We start from the raw sequence: 24,602 nt of genomic DNA on the forward strand, positions 1-24,602 counted from the left end.
ACTTAAGGATGTTTGGGGAAGATCATCTGTCATCGTCGAAGAAAGCAGAGGAAGCGTTCAAGTGATCTACTCGGCTGTTTTTTTTTTACGCGTGTTCCTGAAATTCTTCGAGAGGCATCTTAAACAGCACTATGAAGATATTTGTTAGGATGCTGTCTGCCAAATCACATGGGAGCCAGATGAGAGCTTCTCCTGAGCTGTTCCTATAGCAGCACGGTGATAAGGACGATCACAGGCCAGCTGTTTGTGGTTGTGAAGCGCCAGATAGCTCTATCTGCGACGTGGAGTTGAGGCGTATGAGCCTCGCGCACATGGTTTAGGAGCCTAAACAACTGGACCAAACAGAGAACAAGGACAACAGCGACGCTCTTATCTGAGGGATTAAAAAGCTGCTTTTGTGGGAGGTCTCTTTTGAACCTGAGATGAGGGGGTGTGAAACTAGAGCCTGTTTGTGGTGGTTAAAAACACAGACCACCCGCCAGGAAAGTCACAGCTCCACACTCAATCCCTGCCTACTTAACCTATCTGATAATGGATCTGTAAATAACCAGTGTTGGATCTTCGCTGCTGGTTGGGTAGATGGGTTTGTATTAGGGGTGGGCATCGACGATCGATAATTGATTGATAATTGATCGCTAAGGATCTTGGTCGATCACAAAATAAAACATTTGGTCATCACAAAAAAATAAATAAAAAAAAATTCTTTTTTTTTGTGATCGACCACATTTTTAAATTTGTGATCGACCAAGATCCTTATCGATCAATTATCGATCGTCGATGCCCACCCCTAGTTTGTATGTATGTTTGTAGGTTACGTTTTGAGGTGATTGCAGGGGGCTTACCTAGTATAGCCTGGATGTCTTGCGAAGCTTGGTCTTCCACACATCTGCAGCACCTTAGGACTATGACCCCGCCCAGAACACAGTCCTCACTGGCCAGGAAGGGGGAGCCTGGAGCCATGGGGGAAAATGTAAACATTAGCATATCCTGAGTCACGAGACAAAAGATGAAAAAACTCTCCTCATGACTGATTATCAACTTTTACAATATGTTTAGGGAATGTTGAATGTTTCCGCGTAAGCAGATTCATTTCAACAATCATCATTCCATGTATGGAGGTCCACTCTGAAGGACGTTTTAAGTAGAACAAACATGAAGTTACATGACAAATTCAACCGAGCGTGTAGAAGAGTTATCAATATTCCAAATCTCTCTGTACTGTTTAAGTTCTCTGTCTTTCTGGGCCAAGTCAAACAACTGCAAGCAATTATTTTGTCCACTGCCTTTATTTTATCAAGCGGGCTTAAAAAGTCCAGACCATCTGAACGAGCTGGTTTTAACACACACTAGGTGGTGTAATTATGTTTTTTAGATCATACTGGATACACTAGCCCACCAGGAAGCTTCATTTACAGGAAAACATCTGGCTAAATGTAAAGTCCTCTGTACATGTAAAAGAAATAGGAACAACATTGGTTGTTTCCAAAAATGCAGCGGAAGCGGTTGATACTGAATGAGGACATGCACAGTACAAGGAACAGAGATAGAGTAATGCAATAGTGATAATGAGCTCCTTGAATCAGTGCAAAAGAGTGTGAATACCTTGGACTACAGACCTAGGCTAGGGGTAGCTATGCTAACCACATCTAAAACAGTGTCCAGCTGGAATCTAAAAACAGGAAGAATGACCAATTCATAAAAGTGTTATTGTTGCTCTTTGCACACAACAGCTTATTTGTTGTTGTGTTTCACTTCAATTTAAGTTCCCTTTAGTCATGGCCCCTTGCTCAACACTCCACAAAAGAGTTGTGCGTATAGCCTCGACCACATCTGTACAAACTCTTGTTTGTTTCGCTACATTTGAGAGGGCTCTTAAATGTCAGTTTTGTTCAATATTCCATAATAAATCAGAAATCTCAGAAGTTCTCCATAAATATGAGGATCAAAAACATCTCAAGTGTTCTGAATTAGTTCACTCGTCATCGGTGACGATCAACGTACACATGGAGTATGTAGAGAAACGCAACGGCAACCTGGGTTAGGGTTAGGTCCAAACGTTGTCTCTTTGTGCCATCTCCATTCTGGAATCAGCCTGACTGTGAGGTCATGTCGGATCCTCTCTGTGTCTGAGATGTAGCTACATTCATCTGCCAAGCTCAACATTCAATCTCCAGACATGTCATGTCTTGCAATTAACTACATAGGCACCATGCTTCAGTTGAACATTTAGATTAAAGTACGGAAACAAGCATTTATGTACTTGATATGGAGTGCATGTAGATCAACAGTAACTTCATAGTATGATGGTTTTAATATATGTTCTATTTAGAGGACTTGACTTAAATGGATCATGTAACTTCAGTAATTGAGTGGCGGCCACATGAGAGACAGAGTCATCAGGCCTCCCACTGCAGTAGGATTTATGGAGCTTTATTTGACTTAATGTGACGCTTGAAAGACAACAAAAGAATAATAAGCTGCTCCCAAATGACTACATCTTGCCCTTCCAACTGTCCTAGTGTCACAGATGTCATGTAAAAAAACAACCAATGGCAAATTAGTTTCCACACTTAGCCTGCAGTCCTTTTTCCCCCTCTGCTTCCTGCTTTCTGTGCCATCCTAATGGTCACTCTCATAGGCCTCTCAGAGGAGAGAGCCAAATGGTTAACAAGGCTTACTAAACACTGACCACTTCTGGGGGGAAAAAAAGACCAAAACCCCCCAAAAAAACTTCAAATGAACTGTCAACAAAATATTTATGTCGCCTGAAAATAACCTCAGCTGTCAAATATGAATCCGTGGAACATTTGCGGGCCCTGTTTGAACACATGTAATTGATCCATAAATCAAAAGCTGTCTGGTTTGAGCCCATTGTTTCCAGTTAGCTAATTCTTATTTTGCTTCAATTTTGGGCCATCATTATTTTTTCCATGCTGACACGAGCCCTGTGTTTCAGTAAACAGATGCTTGGCTGACACACTGCCTCGGTGGGTGAGCGTAGGAGCCGGGGTTACTTACTGATGAACTTGTTTTGCATAGCCTCCAGCAGCGCCTGGTGGGCATCCTCCGACTGCATGGCAGCAGAGCACTCCCGCGCCAGCATGGTGCGGATGAGATGTTCCCCACAGCCTGGCGGTACAAAGCACAGGAAGAGAAGAAGGGGGGGGTGAAACGTAGGACAGACGTTTATCTATCTCGATTTTGTTGGAACTGTCTGTTTGAACTTTGTCAAATCAATCCCTGACATTTAAGATTTGTTGGAAAATCCAAAAACTAAAAAAACTGGCAAGACTGTGTGATAGTTTGGGACGATTGGCTGAAATTTCCCAGATTACTCATCTACAGCATCAATGTGAGTGCCAGACACAAGGCAACAAACAGAGCACATTCTCAGCACATGTTCTTTGGCTGGAGCGGGGGGTTGTCAGTCAAAAAGGAGGAGTCAGGACATGCCACACTGCTGTAAGGGGAATTACATGCCAGCACACTTAATGTCTCCCTGCTCAGAGTTGATCAGTGATGGCTGACGTACAGCTGAAATACAGCTCTCTCCAAAGAAAAGTAAAACAGTAAAACACAGTAAGGTTGTGTGTAGGTTCACAAATCACCCTTTTTTTCCCGACACAAGTTTTGATGTTTTTTTCTGGGGTACTGAGTTTTAAGATGCATTGGAGCAGTTGCTATGGCATTACTCACGTTGAGTATGTGATGCGGTTTGATGTTGTTCAGGTTGATTAATATGTGGCATGAGTGCCGCTCAAAACAATAGCAAATTCTTCAGCCCTTTAACAAGCCAGGAGTCATAAAAGTACAAAGCAATGGGAAGTCCATACAGATGTCGCACCAGAATCCCAGCACCTCCCAACTCAAGACAACGCTGGTGTACAGTATACTGGTAGATGTCAGATGTAATGCAATACTAAAGTATCGAATGATCTACAATTGAGTTGTCGTATATACATCTTGCAATACACAGATGTATATACAATGCTGCTTGAAAGTATGTGAACCCCTTGTGCAATTATAGATTTGTTTAGTTTTTACCATGACATCTTTATTCAATCAGAACCAGTCTTTTTTATCTGACATAACAGGTTCATATTTATCAATTCCATATGTTGGTTTTTAGAGGGAATCATGCGTGTAGTAGGAAAACTAAATTATAAAGAAATTAGTGCAGGTGCAAAATGAAGTGAACCTCTTTAGTCAATAGCTTAGTGAAACCTCCATTAGCAGCGATAACTTGGAGTAAACGTCTCGTATAGCCACTAATCAGTCTCTGACATCTGTTTTGAGATATTTTTGCCCACTCCTCCTCCATTCTTTGGTAGATTTGTTTGAATTCTTTGGGTCGTTGTCTTGTTGAAAGACCCATTTTCAGGCCAGCTTTAGCTCCTTGACTGATGGCTTGAAGTAAAAAATCTCATGGTATACCTCAAAATTCATGGATCACTTAATGATGTGGAGTCGACCAGGTCCAGAGGAGGACAAGCAGCCCCAGATCATGACATTCCCACCACCATGCTTGACTGTTGGGATAAGGTTCTTTTGGGGGTAGGCAGTGTTGGGGTTTCCCCAAAAATAGTGGATTTGATTGTGACCAAAAAGGTACATTTTGGACTCATCTGTCCAGAGAATGGACTTCCAGAAACCTTCAGGCATGTCCAGATGGTCTCCGGCAAAGTTAAGAAGGGCAGTTTGGTTATTTTTTGACAACAGAGGCTTCTTCCTAGCAACCCTCCCACGAATGCCATTTTGATTCAGTGTTCTTCTTATTGTTGAAGCATGCACAGTTACCTGAGATGCAGCAAGGGAAGTCTGTACATCTCAAACTATTATGTTTGGGTTGGTTTTTACCTGATTTGTTATTTTTCTTGTGGCTCTTGGGGATATTTTGGAAGGTTGTCCACTTCTAGGCCGAGTTGCTGTCATGTTAAATGCTCTCCATTTGTAAACGATTTGCCTTACAGTGGACTAATGGAGTTCAAATCTTATATAGCCTTCCGCAGACTAATGTACTGTCACTAACCTCTTCCTGATGTCCTCTGAGATCTCCTTTCCTCTCGGCATGGTGTGTTTTGCATTCACCTTTCGATCTCTCCTTCAACTGGTTCATTTGGTACCAATTATTTACCCGCTTGATTCTACTTACCTACTTGATTTAACCAATGCAACTTGGGGTTCACTTATTGTTGCACCTGCACTAATTTCTTTATAATTTAGTTATCCTACTACACGCATGATTCCCTCTAAACCAACATATGGAATTGGTCAATATAAACCTGTTATGTCAGATAAAAAAGACTGGTTCTGATTAAATAAAGATTTCATGGTCCACCTTGCTAGTACCGGGTTGGACACCCTTTTGCCTTCAGAACTGCCTTAATTCTTCGTGGCATAGATTCAACAAGGTACTGGAAACATTCCTCAGAGACTTTGGTCCATATTGACATTATAGCATCACGTTTGCTGCAGATTGGTCAGTTGCACATCCCGTTCCACCACATCCCAAAGCTGCTCTATTGGATTGAGATCTGGTGACTGTGGAGGCTATTTGAGCACAGTTAATTGTCAGGTTGAAGAAACCAGTTTGAGATGATGTGAGCTTTGTGACATGGTGTGTTATCCTGCTGGAAGTAGCCATTAGAAGATGGGTACATTGTGGTCTTAAAGACATGGACATGGTCAGCCCAAAGTGTGCCAAGAAAATATCCCCCACACCATCACCCCACCACCATCAGCCTGAACCGCAGGATGGATCTATGCTTTGATGTTGTTTACGCCAAATTCTGACTCTACCGTCTGAATGTCACAGAAATAGAGACTCATCAGACCAGGCAACGTTTTTCCAATCTTGTCCAATTGCCCAATTTCGGTGGCCCATTTGCTTCAAGGTACGACATGTTGCGCATTCAGAAATGCTCATCTACAGACCTTGGCTGTAACGAGTGGTTATTTGAGTTGTTGCCATTCTATCAGCTCCAACCAGTCCGGCCATTCTCCTCTGACCTCTGCCATCAACAAGGCATTTTTGCCCAGAGAACTGCTGCTCACTGGATATTTTCTCTTTTTTTCAGACCATTCTCTGTAAACCATAGAGATGGTTGTGCAGGAAAATCCCAGTAGATCAGCACTTTATGAAATACTCAAACCAGCCCGTCTGGCACCAACAACCATGCTACATTCAGACACGGCCGGCCGCTGGCATGAACACTCTATGCGGGTGTTTAGGGCCACAACCACTAGAGGGGGCTACACTGGCGCCATCATTTTAGCGCAAGCTGCCACTTATTAAATCACCTTCAGCAGATCATTTTGACAATGTCTACAACTCTACATGCGTAAATGCATCGAGTTGCTGCCACGTGATTGGGTGTTTAGATATTTGCGTTAACGAGCAGTTGAAAAGGTGTACCTAATGAAGTGGCCGGTGTGTGTATGTATGTGACATATATAGTTAACATAAGGATACTCATCTCTTCCAAAGGTAAAGGAAGCTAGCCAGCACTTTGGTACAGATCAAAATAAAAAAAATAAAAAAATAAAGAAAACAAAAGATGTCTGGCAAACACTCAAGAGAAACCCCATAAAGACTAGAGAAAATAGCCTTGCTGTTTCTGTAAACACAAATGAAGGCCCTATAAAATATCAGGTAACTACAACAGAACTGTATGCAGGTCGGTTACCGTGGCAACCGGATGCCTGAAGTAATTTGGAGTTCTTTCTTAACGAGAGCAAAACGCTGGATTGGCCCGGTATCTTGCCCCTCCGTACTCTGTTTACCGTAAACTGCACTGTCCCAAGGGAAATGGATATTATGGCAGCAAAACCACAGTGTAACTGAAGCTTTAACAAGAAAAGAGCACAGTGAGAGCTCCCAGATCATATATAGGAGAGACATTTAAATAATATAAAACAAACTGAGACACAGTGTCACAGCCAACCTCTTGTGAGAGGAAACACTGCCGACTTGTGAACTGTATTCGTGGCAACCACAGCAAAAGAAAGACTGAGCAACAAGGTCAACAATAGAGACCCACATATGAAGAAAGCCCAACATACAAACTGGATCAGAATGAAGGAAAGAAAGGAGAGAGGGGGGGGGGGGGAGAAGAGAGCGGTGGAAAGGATCAGGGAACTGGACCAAACTCCCAATTTTCAGAAACAAAATGATTGTTTTTCTGCTTCTTTTGATGGGAATGCCTTTCAAGTTTGGGAAATTAAAAACAGGTGTTGGTACTGGAACACACATTCATGCTCCCCATCCCCATAAGAAAGCTTTTTCTATTGTGACTCACATGAAAGGAATACCCACGCCAAAGGAAGATGGGGAAGTAGGTGACAAACTAGAGGGCAAATAACTGGGTGTGTTTTTGTGAACATAGAAGATTCAAACACATACCAGTATGGCTTTAAGTGGCTGAGGAATATGTTCCAAAGGAGGAGATTTCGTGGATGAAGTTTGTCATAGGGGAAGGAAACTAGTACAGGCGCTGCCTGCTGTCATGATTCAGCTGGTTAACACAGACTAGCTTCTGTGCAGTCGACCGTGTGTAAGTGAGCTTGATCTAGATTCTATACAATATGGGTCAAGACCATATTAGCTATAGTACAGCTCCATGACAATCGCCAAAGGGTGCATTATCTCGTTTGCATCCCCATGTTGCTGGTGGAGAGTGTAAGCTACATTGCTTCAGCGGTGAGCTCTCTAAACCACCATATCATAGACCAATGCACTGGTGAAGTTCTGTAGCTGCGTGTGAGTGAATAGGCTGTATTGTATTAAAGTCAGAAATACATGAGCCACAAGCCTGTGATTCGGGATGAATGTGAAAGGTTTCCTGGGAACGGTCTGGGAGCATAAGGAGTAACGCTGGCAGTATGCGTCACATTCCAGCTATGAGGTGTGCATCTGATTACAGCACAAGGAAGCACATTATCGTCAGTAGCGGTTTTACAGGGTGTCTCGCTGTTAAAGTCACTTCCCTGCCCCAAATAATTATTTTAATAAAATCATAGGCACCCATTTCACTCAAGTCCTTTCCAGTGTTTCCTGGCACAGTCACCTGAATCCCTCACTGTATGCCTGTGGTGACGAAATCAAGCGTGATTAAGTCCACTCAACGCTCGGGTGCTGAGAGACTTCAGTTATCTCTGTGGCCCAAAAACACATGACCCAAACTTAAGCTTGTCTGATCAAATCAGCTTCCATGCAGAGAAAAGCATTTCGCTGGGAGTACACATCAAAAGAGTTAATGTTCCCAGAAGCTAGCCTACATGCAAACCCATGTCTACCCATCTTAAAAGAAAGGGGGACAATATAGCATCTATTCAGAAACATACATTTCAGACGAACCTTTATGCACAGCAAATGAATAGTGGTGTTCTTTTCACTATCAAAACCGCTTTTTTTTCTACACAAACCCAGGCATGCACGTATACATTGTATAAATACATTAAACACTCATGGCATTACTTTGTTGGCATGGGTACAGACAATATGAAAAGGAAGGGCTTCTTTATTCATGTGACAAGCTGCGTTAGTTTGAAAATGTAAAGCCCATCGCCTCAGGGCTCCCCCGACAAGAACCAGAGGCAAAGCAGAACATCTTATTTAGCTTAAAAAATATGTACTTACATAGCATGTGGCTAAGACATTTTACATTTGGGTAATACTACAAATTCAGCAGATTTCATTAAGGTCACACAATACATAACTGTAATGATCACCTCATGGTCATTCAATTGTTGATGAACAGTACACCAGTCTCTGTTCCTGTAGACTCCATTTTAGACTGTTTTATAATTGACATAAAGACATATAGCCTATAGTTTAAATAATACCTGAAAATAGTAGCTGTCCACAAGCACATTGCAAATACACACTTTTGCAGACAGAAAATGGACACTGAGTTAATTGTGGTAATCTGTCTGTAGCCTTCTCCAACAAAGTGAAGAATGCTTAAGTCTTAAAGTCTAATTTAAGATAATGCTGTTGTTTCTGCTGCACCGTATCATCCAACAGTCCTGTCCCTGGCAGCTCTGGACAGCTGGTGGGTTTTCTTGTCATAACCCTCCCCTAAAATTACACCATTCTATCATAATCAGGACTTAGCAGTAGTTCAGAAGTTGAGGAGGAAAAAAACAGTAGAATATGTTATCCTAATATCAAAATATAATTGATTCTGTCTTCTGTTACAGAAAATAGCATGGTAACTCTCGCTGACCCCTACAAAAGCATGACCTTTCCATTGCTGAACCCCTCAAAACAAACACATTTTGACTTTGAGGAAAGCCGTGGATTTGCAAGACTCCCTAGTTGGCCCTCTTTCTCTCTCACCCTCGCCCTCTTTCTCTTGACCCGCCAGCTACGCTCAGCTCATCCGTCTCACTTTGAGAGAGACATAAAAGAGAAACACTACACTAACAAAACAGAACCGCTTGGTTGATAAAATGAAAAAAAAAAAGGCTGTTGTTTTTGATGGTTAAAAAGCAATGAGAGGAGATGTCACACATCAAATGCGAGTACAATGAGCCGATATACCGAGATGTCACCACCGTCTAGCTAATGCACACCAGATGAGCCACCTTGTTGGTTTTGAGGTTCTTTTCCACAGACCTTGAGAGGGCTGGGCCATTGAGGAGTAATATTGCCTAGACACTACCACATCCACTCTGCAGGTGTCCCGTGTTAAAACTTGACTGCGAAACCAGTGAGCCTCACAATCCACCTGGCATGCAGCTGACTAACAAAGGGCACTACACAATGACCCAATCAACTGAGGAAGTAACTGATGTAGATCTCTCTGCAGAAAGGGGGGGGGGGGGGGGGGGGGGGTGAATGGAGAGCATTAGCGGTCATCAGAACCGTGACTCAATGTGGCTAAATAAGAGACCTAGGCCTCTCATACAGTATCTGGATCTGAGTATTGTCACGACCCACACAGCTCTGCGTGTGCACGGAATGTAAACGGCTCGTTCCCACACAGGGCCGAGGTCGGACACAGGTTGTATTGGTTAGGCTCAGGGCTATATGACGGTACTGGGTTAGGTTAGCAGGGAGCGGCTCACCTTCTCTCTGTGGCGTGATGCGTGGCGTTGTCGGCTTGGTTGTGGAACAGCCCAGTGTTCAGTGGATTGGGCACATATCACAAACTTTCGGGCTTTGACATGTAACTAACTAAACAACGATAACAAAACAAAACCGACACGACGAGGGGGGGTAGGTCACAGTCCCAATAGTACAATTGTTATGGTAAATAGCCACAGGTGTTTCGTAAGGCGGTTTCCTGGTATGACGTCTCCGCCATTACTTCACCATGTCTTCTCACTCTCTCCTCAATGAGTCTCCCCCATCTGGGTAATCAACGCCATTCAATAACGACCGCCAACAGGCAAGCCACTCCCCTATGTACCCTGGGTAGCAAATCATCATAACCCACTGAGCGTACCATAACAGAACATAGTTGGATCGTGACATTCCTCCCCCCATAAACAAAAACACGCACACAATTAATTTTTTCTTCATTTTGTATTTGTTTTTAGTTTTTATTTTCTTTATACATATATTTTTTCTTCTTCTAAATAAAACTTATAAGCTTTTATTCTAGTGCTCATTCAATTACATGGAGCAACACGTACCACTAAGCTTCTCATAAATCAGTCTGTCCTCATATGATCTAAAGTTTAGACTAGAAACTAGATCCAAGAACATTGAGATGTGAGGAGTTCAGAAACAATTAGATAATCTCTAACAACTCCTGTAGGAAAATCCATCAGTCTTACACAGCATTTCAACCCCTAGAGAGAGAATCACCGATGAATTGTCCTTGCCAGCTACAGTATATGCTTAACTACCAAGTTGTAAGGTTGTAACACGAGACCCCAACAAAACACTCTGGCGTTAGCACTGCGGGACTTGGCCAAGAACGCCATGGGGTTATGATCGGAATATACAACCACTGACTGCTCACCTCCAGCTATATAGAGCTCAACATGTCTAACTGCCAACACCAAAGCCAGAGCCTCCTTGTCAATGGTAGAATACACTCTTTGATGTTGGTTGAGTTTCTTTGAGAAGTATGTCACCGGCCGCTCGTAGTAGAAGAACTGCTCCTACTCCGACATCACAGGCATCAACAGGGAGAGCGACTGGCCTCTCAAACTCTGGCGCTTTGAGAACAGTGCTTAGCAAACATAGGACCCAACGGTCCGCGGGGTCCTGCCCCTAAAACGAAGAGCAAATCACCCGGATCAAATAGGCGACACACTGCCTTCTGGTTGTACCTGGCCTTCATGCGGGCTTTAGCCCCTGTCGAGGTGTCCTTGGGCAAGACACTGAACCCCAAATTGCTCCCAATGAGCGGGCCGGCACCTTGCTGCCATTGGTATGTGAATGTGTGTGTGTATGGGTGAATGAGAGGCCATTGTTAAACGCTTTGGAATAAGTCACTCCATTTACCATTTAGGAATGTTTGACTGCTACATTCAACCCAGACAAAACCTGATGGTAAAGTTTGGCTGTGAAGTTGCAACCCCTATCAGACTGCTCACCAACAGGGAAGCCACTCCCCCAAGTACCCTGGGTAGCCAATCATCATAACCCACTGAGCTTACCGTAACAGAAATAGTTGGATCGTGAAAGTATTATGAGGCTCAAAAAAATTCTTCGTCAGAACTTTAAGCAAGTAAAAGCAGGCCAGAGTTGAGTTTCTTTACACTCTAAATAAGACAAATTAAGTATTTGTATAGTATAGTATAGTGGATAGTGTACATAGCCTTTATTTATGTAAACCAGCTCTTTTCCCTTCTTGTTTTTAGTTTTTTTTTCCTAGCACCAGGGGAGCCCCCCCTCCCAAATTTCGTTGTTTGGTACCTGTACTGTATTAATGACAATAAAGACCATTCATTCATTCATTCATTCATTCATTCATTCAAATTAAACATTCAAACAATGGAGGGAGCTCTTTCATACCTGAGGTACTCACTGCTGTAGAATAAGGGTTCAGATTACAAGCATTCTCAGCCCAGCAGCCACATCCATAATGAGCAGCCTATGAATAGAGAGGGAGAGGGGGAGAGGGGAGACAGGGAGATTTGAGATTAACATGTAGCATCTCTTGTGGAAACACCTAGCTGAAGGTTTAACATTAAATGCATGCTTAAGTTGTATGAAGGAGAAGGAAGGGGCCGTGGTTACCTGACCGACCCTGCCAGGGTGCTTCATCGCCAGGCCACCACTGGACACTGCAGACGCCACATTCCCCTCCCAGTCCACCACTATCGCTCCCACCGTGTCCAAACACCCAGAGCCATTCTCCTACGGAAAAACCAGAGAATCAATTATCTGATTATTAACACTTATTACAAAGAGTTCTACAAAAAAAATTAATGAGTCTTGAGTTTTGAGAAGAAAACTTGACACAGAACCTGACAGAAAACTCCTTTGAAACTGACCCACTTTCAACATTAGCGAGAGCTTATTGTATGGGAATCCGATTAATCATCCTCTCGTCTTTCATTTTTCATTGGGAACACACTGTTGATCTTTTAAAAGTTTGTTTTTATTCGCTGATTGCAGTTTGCCTTGGAAGGGGCTTGTTTGCAAATCGTAGAACGGCCGGACCGTGTGATAAATCAGCTATTACAGGGTAAATGCGCAGAGGGACATTATGATACATGATCTGGACTCTTCTCTTTCCATAGACTGAACATCTCCAGTGAACCTCGGCTAAAAACAACAGCCCCTTAAAACAACAGCCTCTTTTCTTGATTTCTGCTCTCCAAAACCAACGCTGTCTGAAGGCACATTAGAGCCAGCAGACTCCAGGGACCAGACATTTCAGGGGGCTCCAGCTTCATGTATTGATTCACTTCCTCTAGTTCCACATGGGTGTCCATGCCTCACCTGTCAGGTCAAAGAGAAATATCCCAATTTCCCACCTGGGACAATAAAGTGATTGAGGCATTGCCCAGAGATTGGGGGATATACATTAGTTTAGTTTTAGTCAATGCTTTCTTGAACAGCAGAGACTATAAAGCTGAAAAAGGAAAATATTTCTGTAAAATATATCATGGTAAATGGTAAATGGACTGCCTTTATCCAAAGCGCTTTACAATGGCCTCAAATTCACCCATTCACACACACATTCACACACCAATGGCGGCAAGCTACCATGCAAGGCGCCGGCCCGCTCACTGGGAGCAATTTGGGGTTCAGTGTCTTGCCCAAGGACACTTCGACATGTGGCCAGCCGGGGCTCAAACCGCAGATCTGCCAACCTTGAGATCATTAGACGGTGGCTCTACCTCCTGCACCACAGCCGCCCATATATAGAATTCAATTTCCATTTCACTTCTTCATCCATAATCTGCAAAGACTTTCACCTATGGAGCAGGTGCTTGTGTCCCTATAGAAACCTGAGAGAAACTAATGGGAACATTTAGATGGCTTGGCAAACATGAGATTAATTACATCCATTAATTACATAAATAAAATAAAATGAACAAAAACATTCTGTATGAAAATTAAAACCAGACATGCAATCAAAACGTTTCATGAAATCCACATATTCTCTGATACAGCCCCTAAACAAAGCACTGGAATCCTCAAACTTGATCATGAACCCTTCTATCTTGGTATTCTACTAACCGCTTGACATTTGTCTGAGGACATACACAAATATAAAACACAACTAAAATATGGTATACTATACAATAACGTTCACCTCAAGCATCACTTCCTTCTGGTTGACAAAATGGGCCACATTCCCACCAATGGAAGGCTGCCATGTCGACAGACCGGTGATTGAGTGGTGGTTAAGGAATAGGACAACATGAACCATTACAAGGTCGGGTAGGTCTACTCTCTACCACATGGGAGGAGCAAAGGAAAGCAATTCAAATGCATTTAATCCTCATTAACTCGTTTGTTGGCACCTAAATAAATCAACTGAAACACAATGTCACCAAAGACAACAAACAGCCGAACGGTTATTGTTTTCTTTTAAAATAATATCTGCGTAAAATGGCAAGCATTAATGAAATTGAACTGAGAAAATAATGTTAGTAAGTAAACTGCCTGAGGCCTGGGGTATGTAGAACTACCGTCGCAACACGGCCATCACACCGTCTCCTGCCTTCTCCACCTGAAGCTTTCTACCATATAGATGACAGATGTATCCTTCAACTATTTGTCTTTATAGTTTATAGTTTATATAATATACATTTCAAGCCTGCAAACTGTGACACTTTAAATAACGTGAAACAATACTATTGACACTTTAAATAACGTGAAACAATACTATTGTGCAATATGACAACCCTAGTCGTCTATCTGTACAGTATAGTACAGTGGATTGTGTACATAGCCTTTATTTATGTAAACCAGCTCCTTCCCTTCTCCAGGGGAGCCACCCCTCCTAAATGTCGTTGTTTGGTACCTGTACTGTAGCAATGACAATAAAGTCCATTCATTATAGACATAACAACACCATTGGCTGAACATACCCAAGGCCTATATAATAATAATTGTGAGGCACCGATACGGTCTCTGTCTGTGCGTGTGCTACACGCTTGGGACAATTTTGATAATACTTGGATGAATGATGGGTCTTCCCATACAAATGTGACATTACGAAATTAGGTAGATTTGTGTCTATGCTGCAATCCCCCCGAAAAAAGTTGCAAGCAAAAAAAAAGAAGAAGTTTCATGAGGTTATACTACAATCAAAGATGTTTTGCACCCTCACTGGTAGATATCTTATATCTTTGTACACCACACTGTCAAATAATGCCATCAAGTGACCACTGATGGTATCCTGCATGTATGTAACTGCGTGTGTGGGTGTACAGTGCCCTGTGTAAGTAATGGAATAATAAAGCTTTTTTCTTCTTCTTCTGGCTCTGCACTAATTTTTTAAAACACTTTGGAGTGTAGAGCCAAAAGAAGGAAAAATGCTTTACTGTCCCAATACTTACACAGGGCACTGTATCTACAGTACAGAATGTGTTGTCATGATTGTGAGTACTTGAGGTCCCCACACCCCCATATCTCCAGGTCATCATCATCATCCTCATCCTCATCATCATCATCATCCTGTGGTTGCTGTGAATGTGAGATGGTTGTGGTGGCAGGGGAGTGGGAGTTAGGGGTTCAGAGAGGGAAACGTTCCAGGCATGGAAGGAAACGTTCCAGTGCAGTTTCTTGCGTCATGTGGCGTTACTCACGTTGTCACCTGATTGTCTTCTCTTCTTGGTCTGCGTGTACCCTGTGTCCATCTTCTCCGCTAGCGCCATCTTGCGCTTGTTCCTCTTGTAAGCTGATAAACTGAACTCTACACAAAACACAAAACATTTTCTCAAGAATAAGATTTTTTTTTCCCCCAAACATGATTGAACATTAAACAATCTCAGATAACCAACTAATAATTAGTAACACATTTCACCTGTTCCAAGACTAACCAAATACATGTAGTTGAAAGACAAGCTCTATGCACACTAAATGAAGATAAGAAGACAGATATTCAGCAGTCTGCATTATAATTTTAATTTTAATTGTAATTTTGCCATTTAGCAGACGCTTTTATCCAAAGCGACTTACAATTACGAATTACAGGGACATTCCCCCTGGTGTAACTGAGGGCTAAGTGCCTTACCCAAGGGCACACTAGTAGTGGTGTGGCTTCAGGCGGGATTTGAACTCACAACCTTCCGATCACAAGTCCAACTCACTATCCACTAGACCACCACTACCCCTATTATGAAGCAGTCTTCAGTAGACCTAAACACAATATAAACTGCTAGTAACAATGGACAGTATGCAGCTACAGTACACACAAAGTCCTAATTACCGTTCAAAAACTTCCAGAGAGGGAAAGAACTGCTTCAGACTGGCTATTAGATAAAGAACGCCATTGTTTTTTAAAAATCCTTTTTGTTCTGGTCCACGTTCAATGTTTTAATCAAAGAGGGCTGGGGGAATACAATCAGTGCAATTACAACATTGAGAAAATTAAATGGAATGCAATCAGGGCCAGTAAAAAAGTAACATGTAAGTCATTGCCTCTTCTGAGGGAGGGAGGGAGGGTGAAGGCCAGATGAGTAAGCACACTTAATTGCTTCTGAATCATTCATCAGTGCTTAAGAGGATGGCATGAAATTATAAGACATCAAATGACTTCGGTTACACAGACCATCTAATGTCACAGCGTGCAAATGGGTTGCATAAGGTATAGCAGTGCTTTAATGTCGACATAATCCTACGAAAAAAGCTCTTAACAAGACACAGACAGATATATGTGTGTGGTACCAGCTGTTTCCACAAACCGTCATCCCCTCTCTCCTCCTACACACTGTGCAGAGTACAACTGGTGTAGTCTCCAGTACAGCTCACACATCACATCAAGCTACTGCGCTGATCTTTCACTGTGTGAACAACAGATTCATCACTCAGATTCGCATCAGTGCATTTGCGTGCAAATACCCTATAACTACAAATTACATGAACATAGCCTTCAAACAAAAATCTTTGGTCTTTATATTTATTGCGTTTTATATTGGAGTATATAAAGGGTCAACTTGTTCTTGTTCAAGTTGTTTTCTATGCCAGGATCAGTTCACACTCTCATAAAGGTGAAGAGTGAGTGGGTTTCCACTAGCACGGTGGTTGTTCATTAGCACATTGATGAAGTGTTTTTCCCTTCCAAGTAACAACTGTTTTAAAGCATTATGCTAGCTGATTAACACTGAGGCCGCTTAGGCGGCGTAGCGGACTAAGCGTTGACCATGTAACCGCAGGGTTCCCGGTTCGATTCCGGCCGCGGACATATCCTGCATGTCATCCCTTCTCTCTCTCACCCATCCTTCCTGTCATATCTCTACCATCTCTATCACAATGGGGGGAAAAAAGAAAAGAAAAACACTGTGACCCTTGAGGTTTGAGATTTTAGCAGCCCCTGCTCAGAGATGTCTCTGAAACCCAGAAGGATGATACTCACTGGTGGCCATCTTCTCTGATGGACAAGGTGGTATCCCGTGACTCACGGCCCAGTCATGTGCTCCTCGCCCCACTAGAAAGCTGAGAAAGGACAACGAGGCGTCAGTGGAGGGAACTCTGCACCATATCAACTTTCTGAATCAAACACTCGGGAGAGAAAATATCTGGAATAAATGTTTTTTCAAATCAAGCATCAGTGTTGCAGAGGTCAGGGAGTAATACAAATAATGATCACCAGGGGGGTATTCGACCAGCTGACAGTTTGCCTTTCTGTGCTTCACTTAGAAGTCTGTTTGCCACCAACACAGGGTTCTTTATGCCTAGAAAAACAGAGGGTAAAACCTGACTGTTAACAACACAGCATTCCATGTCTAGAATGGCACACAGTGGGTTAATTCATCCATTCCTATGAAACTAATTAATGAACCGGCATGATATGAAGTTGCAAATGACTGATAGGACCACTCATAGGGCTTACACACCGTCAGTTCCGAACGCCGGTTCGCGTTCGCGTGCCGAAACCTCCGAACGTTGGCGATGTCTGGCGAATGATACACTGGTATGAACGCGGGCTCGTTCGTCAGACAGCGGCAACGTTCTGAGGTTTCGGCACGCGAACGCGAACCGGCGTTCGGAACTGCCGGTGTGAAAGAGGCCTCAGAGCAGCAGCTAAGGAGACCGTTGCTTTGTCTACCATAGTGTAGTAGTTTCATTTGCCCTAGCTCAAGATATCCAATGAATAACTATTCTTACCAATACCACACAAGAAAAGTAAAAGTGTTTTTCCCCCTAACAAAATGTATCATAAATAGGATCCAAGCATGTAGTATGGGGCCACTTTGGTTGGTGACTCAAGGATGGAATGCTCCAATACACTGTGGTCTTAGTCACTCTACTAGGCCTACTTTAGTTAAATTCAGTCCCATTCATTGTTATTGCCACTCAAAATGGGTCATATTCAGGTGGTTTTAGATAACCATGATGACTCTACTTCATCATTGAAGTTTTAAGGTGCAAGAACACCGCGTCAGAGAGCTGAACGGGCCAGAATATCAGTCTATGGCCGCCTCTGATTCATAAAAAGAACCTTCCCAGAAACATGGGCTGGAAAACAGGCATCTCAAATCTGGGCCAAGAAACTTTCATTTGTCATGTACCAATTTCATGGATGACTGTTACATCATGCAGTGTAACAAAAACAATCTGTTGTTTTTTCCTGACTCAATGTGAAAACCCTGCGTTCACCTCCGGGCTCTAGTTTTTAGTGGATCATGTGGGCTTACTCAAGAGACCTGCCTTTGCTGGAGGCCCAAGAAACAGGACAAGCTGTAATGTTAACAGTATGAGCTGGTAACCAAAGTTAGGGTGGTCATTTCAACATAGCATTTATGATGCCAATCGTATTTCTCTCTGTAATTGGCTTTGCAGGAGAATTAAATCAGCAATGGCAGAAATACACTTATACAGCACTTTTTACTTTTTTTTTACATGTGTGTGCCGACACGAACAGTATATTTACTGGCTCAGATATTTTCTTTGTCCTTTGAGGCACAGTTCCAGTAACTATAGTGGGTGCGTTACCAGGCCAGTACAGTACAGCTCAGCTCAGTAGTGTGATAAGGGAAGCAGTGGAGACGTGGGGAAAGCTGAACAGTTCACGGTCACCTCCTTGCGACAACCATACATGCAGGGGTTTTGAACAAAAATGACATAAATATCAAACACATAAACAGTAACAGCAACACACCACTAATGGCGCCGACAGCTCCGTAATGCAGCGACTTCCCATCCATGATGCTGGCATCACACTCAATCTCCCCGGACAGATTCAAGTTGGATCCCATCCCGGCGTTAGTAAACGGAGAATCCTGTGAATAACAAACACTTTGAAGAGTCAAGTCGTAACAGACAGACAGTTAAAACAGAGTCATGGCACTACAATTCCACAGTTTCACAAAGTAGAAACAACACTTTTCTACGGAGTTGAGAGAAGAAACCCAGGGTCCCTTTTGTCCTGGAACCTTGTACCAAAAATACTGTGACGATGACTAGTTTTTTTTTTTTTTTTATACCTTAAGCATTATTTTACAAGCACAGCTTACTTAAGTGAACTGCTTACTGCACTGCACATACCATCCTATAGAGAGGTTGTCAACGTCACTCCTTTTTTTTCAAACTTGCCCCTTGGAAACTCACCCCTTATCAGAAACGATGTATATGCATCAAAGACTTGGGCAGGACAAAATAGCTTCAGCTAGATATAAACGTTTGGTCATGATATGTTTTCTTTTGCTAAGAATCCTTCAGTCCATTACATGGAGGTCTGAGGTCTAAAGAGCATTAAAGTGTTGAAACCAGTTTCAGTGTGTTCGTCTATTAAGATTCAGTGTGTTCATGTAAACATCTCTGGTTCAGAGGTGACCAACCTCAAGCTCCACCAAGGCCGCAGCCACAGCCTCCACTGCCAGGGCCCCAGCTTTCAGCCTGTCCACAGCCTGGAAGACAGAAAGGAGGGCATAGTACAGTTGTTCCTCAAACAGTGTTAAAAGAAAATCACCCTTGCAAATTTAACTCAAAATATGAGTTAATCAATTTCCCTATGCAGCCTTGCTCTTTATGTTGAAGTTGCAGCTGAAATTGCAGAGAAAAACTTGCATGAAATAGAATTGGTCGCTTTTCTGGTTGCATTGCCCAACTGTAAAATGCCTATTCTGGGGTGAATGCGCGGTTTTACACTCAACACTGTCATTTCATTGCGATAGTACTCTGATACCAACGGTGGGAGTATTAAATACAATTGCTGTTTATCTGCTGTAACTTAAACATGGAAAGATTAAAACATTACATTTAGGCGGTAGTCACTCTGGCTCTCTCTCTGTAGTTCTCTCTGAACAGCTGAGGCTGGCAATGGAGTGTTATCAACACATAACTCACATTCTCTGGCACATAGTACCTCCTCTCCAAACGCGTATCCCCTTACTTCCATCCTGCACATGACCAGTGCTCTGTCTGTAGCCTCATCTCACCTTTATCTCTCTCTCCATTAATCAACGTAATCAAATCAGATCCCCATTTACTGTATTCTTAACAATCTAACAAGCTATCCCTCTTCTGTGTTGTGTAATATAAAATAGACCTAATCTAAAGCCTAAATAACGCAATGTACAAGAGGGTATGAATTAGGGTTTGGGGCGAATTTAAATTCTAATGCATTTTATTTTTTCATTCACAGTAGAATTTAAGGAACACACACAGTCGAGTTGCTAACTATTGGAACATAGTCCGATTTTTTCGATTAATTGAATGCCCTTTATTCAATTCACCTGCCTAATTGGAATTCAATTAACTTCATCACAGAATGTTATATGTAGGCTAATTCAAAAGGAATTTGAATTATCCTGACCCTGGTATGAATACTTAGAGAACTGGGCCTAATCAATAAAATAACAGTATCAAATAATGGTAAGCAAACTCACTCTCTGGCAAGCTCTCTTGCACACATGCTTATATTCCTTGGCTTTGGATTCTGAGTGGTATCCCGCCCCTGAAAGCAGATACAATCAGCAGTTATTTCAAACACATATACAAGTGGTCTGTAACCAAATGCATAAGCAAAAACAGTTTTAGGCCTAGTAATCCGATCATACAATAATGTTTGCCTTGCTTTCACTGGATATACTAATTCACTGTAATGGGCAGATACTGTAACACAGAATAATTACACTTTAATAACAGAATAATACCATTTCCATCTCTTGGTGACTAGGCTAACTATATGAAACATTTGATACACTAACCTGCATGCACCAACACAAACCCAACGGCTTTCCCCTTTTCATTCTTGCTTGATGCTGTGTCCTGTCGGGGGGACCGTGAATCGGCCAAGGGAGGCGAAGGTTGCCGTTCCTCGGCAGACTTCATTGTTAGATCCTCCATAAGCAGAGCATAACTTGACATGCATCATAGCCTATCAGTCCATTGTAAGAATGGCATCCTGACTGACACCTGAAAGGAGAGAATATAAGAGACAAGAAAACAAATGTACAGTACAATTTGACATATATGTAGGCTAACTTGAATGTGAAAGCATAGGCTAGACATATTTATGGAATAAAAGTAAAACAAAATGTAGTCATTAATTGTCTAACAATACCACCTCTCAAAGGTCAAATCTGCAATATTAACTGCTGTTTAATGATCATTTCAATTAATAGCCTATATTTAAAATGGGGTGAGACAGGGTTTTTAACTACATTAGTCACATGGACTGTTGTAGTCCTTACATCTGTGATTGCTCCATTTCTCCAGTCCCACCCAAGTAAGCTTAATTCCCAAATCAAGTGGCAGAGATGCCATTTAGATACACAAACACATTAAGAATCACAACGTTTGTCTATAACGTAGCTGGATACATAAAGTAGAAGGCCAACAAGGAGGCAAAGACAACACAGGAACAAAACAGTCCTCCTGAATGTCCAAACTCAGGATACAGTATTTATGATGCTGGGGGTGTTTGACAGTCGTGGATCATTCAGAATCATGTCACTGTATGTCTGGTCAGTAATGTCATGTATGCAATAATAATAATAATGTCATTTAATAATGCAAGCTTGCCTAAACATAATTGGAAATGCCGTGAGCTTAGAATGATAAGGTTCTATCTCCGTTTAGAATGATAAGGTTCTATCTCCGTTTAGAATGAGAAGGTTCTATCTCCGTTTAGAATGAGAAGGTTCTATCTCCGTTTAGAATGATAAGGTTCTATCTCCGTTTAGGGCAGTTCAGAGATATTGAGCGTCAAAGTTTTTACATTCCATTATGTTCTGTGAGATGGAACCTTTGTATTTTATGAATTACTAACTCAAAAATGTCAACATTTTAAAAATAACACCACACAGGCATTAATAAACACCTATGGATCAGATTATGTAAAAAATGCAACAAAAAAAAATGGAGATGGAACCTTATAATTCTAACGTCACTGTATGTCTGGCAGTAATGTCATGTATGCAATAATAATGTAATGTAATAATGCAAGCTTGCCTAAACATAATTGGACATGCATGTACTACAGTGAGTATAGGCCTAACTTAGCTAGCTTAGGCCTACTCATTTAAACATAGCCAGCTGCTAATAATGGGAACCGATATTGTCTGTATAGTTAAGTTGAAAGTCATGACAAACTCAAATCTTAGCCAGCTTATGGACATTAACAATCGTCCAGACAGGATCACGTACGTTGCTATAACTCGTTTAGCCACATGCTTCTGTTTTTGATACTTCTGGTTTGCGTTCGTCAAATTCGCTCTGGAAATATGACCAGCACTCGTGGAACGCCTCTTGTCCAATCAAATGACTCGGTCCCCTTTGTGGCGTTGAACACCAGTGTGTGCGTTGAACTCTCAGAGCGAATTGACGAACGCACCCTTTGAAAGTTAAGCTAGTAAAGTCAGCTGATGTTAGAATGAAGACAAAACTAAGCTACCTTGCTAAAAACGTTACCAGAAACAAAATGAAAACTGAGGAGAGGTAGCTAGCATGCTGCCCACATGTTATGTTAGTTTATTCTCACAGTTAAAGGAGATCTAAGCCCATCTATGTGCGCCAACATCAGCTTTCACATCCGTCCTCTTGAGTTACGTTACTCACATGGAAGTTAGCTAGCTATGTGTTTTAAATGACCTAACTACCTATAAGCCAAGTTGTCCCTGGGTTTGCAGCGACACATAACGATGAATATAGGCGAAAATAAACTTGTCAGGCTGGCTAAAACTGCCCTTCAATGAGAGGAGAGCCAAGACAAGACAGCAGTCAGCTAGCCTTCCTGTCCACTCCTGCTCTGTCCCCTCTTGTCGGCATCCCCCCCTGAAATAAAAACAGTCAAAATCGTCCCCCTTCTAAAACGGCCATCCCCTTTCCATACTTTATGTCATTTTATCAATGAACGTGTTATTATAGCTATTTTAACAACTAGTTAAGACTTCCTTCTCACTGTTGCTATGCTAGTATTTAAGCACCGGCTTCGCATTCAAATTGAGGAGAACTGGACTTACTCAACTGCATTTGCAGACTTGCAAAGTAGCTTCTGCCACAAGCTGTTCCCTGAACATGTTGTTAGGTCTCTGTGAAGTAGCTTAGTTATGTATTAAGTCAGGCAGGGCGTCACTATCAACAGAAACTTTGAACGCTTTGCGCTATTGACAGCTAACCTCTTTGGTGGCGGTAGTACTGGTTAGATCACTTCCTGGTTCACACGTAGTGACGTAGTGACGCACATGTACACGCCCAAAACATTGGCCCACGAGTTGAGCAGAAAAGCAGAAAAGCTATTGGTTATTCAAATCAAGGGATAGACCAAAGAGATAATAAGAAAGTTTACACACATCAGTCACGTTGAACATAGAAGTTATTATATAGATTGATATTTTGTAGGAGCAATTATTTTGTAGATTATGATATTGTTTAATCAATAGGCTACATTTTTAAATAAATGATACATTACATGTAGTCAAATCAATGGCGTAGCGGACGGGCCCGCAAGCGACGCACCGCGGGGGGGCCCCAGCCACTAGGGGGCCCCCTAACATTGGATTCCAATTTTTTTTTTTTTTTTTTATATAATTTAAAAATATATAAAATAAAGAAAATAAGTGGCCCTTCATTGTGTCAACCTTAATTTTAATATATAGGCCTATATTTAAAAAGATATACATAGTTAGCCGTATCCAATAGCAACATGACTTTGACGTCACACGTAGGCAGCGAGACACAAGGAAAATGAGCAAGCGAAAATACATTACAAAGTACAATAAGCATTCTTTAGGTGGTGGTAGATTCTCTATTCGGACATTATAGCCGCTATATGTGGGACTGTCGGTCCGATATTGTAAAAAAATCTAATAAAAAATGTATGTTTACGGAAGTACATGTCTCAAGTATTATCTCGGCGGTTAGTCGAGTGAAAGAAAAACAACATACAGATGATAATTCACACAATATAATACCACGAAAGCGTACAGCACTAAACAATAACATTTATTTGGGCAGCATCATACTCAAACTCAGGCAGAAGGGCAGGGTCCGGCCAGGTTCACAGTCACAGGCTGTCAGTGCATCATACAGGTACATACTGTAATTCAGCATGGTTAGGCTATATATAGCTGTTTCTTTTTTCTATTCTACTATTCGAATCTACTTCTGCTGTCTGCGTCTCCCTGGGTATTCCTAGACCAGATGGCAAACAGTAAAGAAATGCCACAATATACCAATATACGAGATGTCCAACAAAGGATTTGACTAACCCTGGCCAATTTTACGCAACAAGTAGACTCTGATGCAGCGGAGACAGGGTTGCCAGATGGGCTGGTTTTTGGTGGATTTAGAGTTTTTAGATTGGTTAGGATTTAGAGTTTTTAGATTGGTTAGGTTGGAAATTCTCAATCCCATCTGGCAACCCTTAGCGGAGAGTCTACAGATATGTTTACATATATCACACTGCTGTGTGTAACGATGGTCAAACAGCCAAACTTCTTTCATTTAATTCGTTTATTTGACCTGCAGAGAAGACATATAGAACACAATTCTTCTCTGGTCTGCTTGTGAATCC

The 24,602-nt window shown here is 42.0% G+C and overlaps 1 protein-coding gene across 1 annotated transcript in view; it reads right to left on the reverse strand.

Annotated features, from left to right (window-relative positions):
• The window catches only part of tasp1 (taspase, threonine aspartase, 1), a 30,477-nt gene extending 7,289 nt beyond the window's left edge, over positions 1–23,188 (reverse strand). The window contains exons 1-12 of the mRNA XM_080535091.1: positions 23,050–23,188; positions 20,794–21,001; positions 20,473–20,540; positions 19,423–19,491; positions 18,744–18,864; positions 17,232–17,316; positions 16,998–17,077; positions 15,229–15,335; positions 12,200–12,319; positions 11,975–12,053; positions 3,019–3,129; positions 843–950 (exon numbers count right to left, since the gene is read on the reverse strand). Coding sequence (XP_080391217.1) covers positions 843–950; positions 3,019–3,129; positions 11,975–12,053; positions 12,200–12,319; positions 15,229–15,335; positions 16,998–17,077; positions 17,232–17,316; positions 18,744–18,864; positions 19,423–19,491; positions 20,473–20,540; positions 20,794–20,953 — 1,108 coding nt within the window. The 5' untranslated portion in view covers positions 20,954–21,001; positions 23,050–23,188. The remainder of the gene's footprint in view (positions 1–842; positions 951–3,018; positions 3,130–11,974; positions 12,054–12,199; positions 12,320–15,228; positions 15,336–16,997; positions 17,078–17,231; positions 17,317–18,743; positions 18,865–19,422; positions 19,492–20,472; positions 20,541–20,793; positions 21,002–23,049) is intronic.
• Between the last annotated feature and the right edge of the window lie 1,414 nt (positions 23,189–24,602).

Source organism: Nansenia antarctica (assembly GCF_963989245.1).
Source record: "Nansenia antarctica genome assembly, chromosome: 1".
NCBI classification, from domain to species: domain Eukaryota; kingdom Metazoa; phylum Chordata; class Actinopteri; order Argentiniformes; family Microstomatidae; genus Nansenia; species Nansenia antarctica.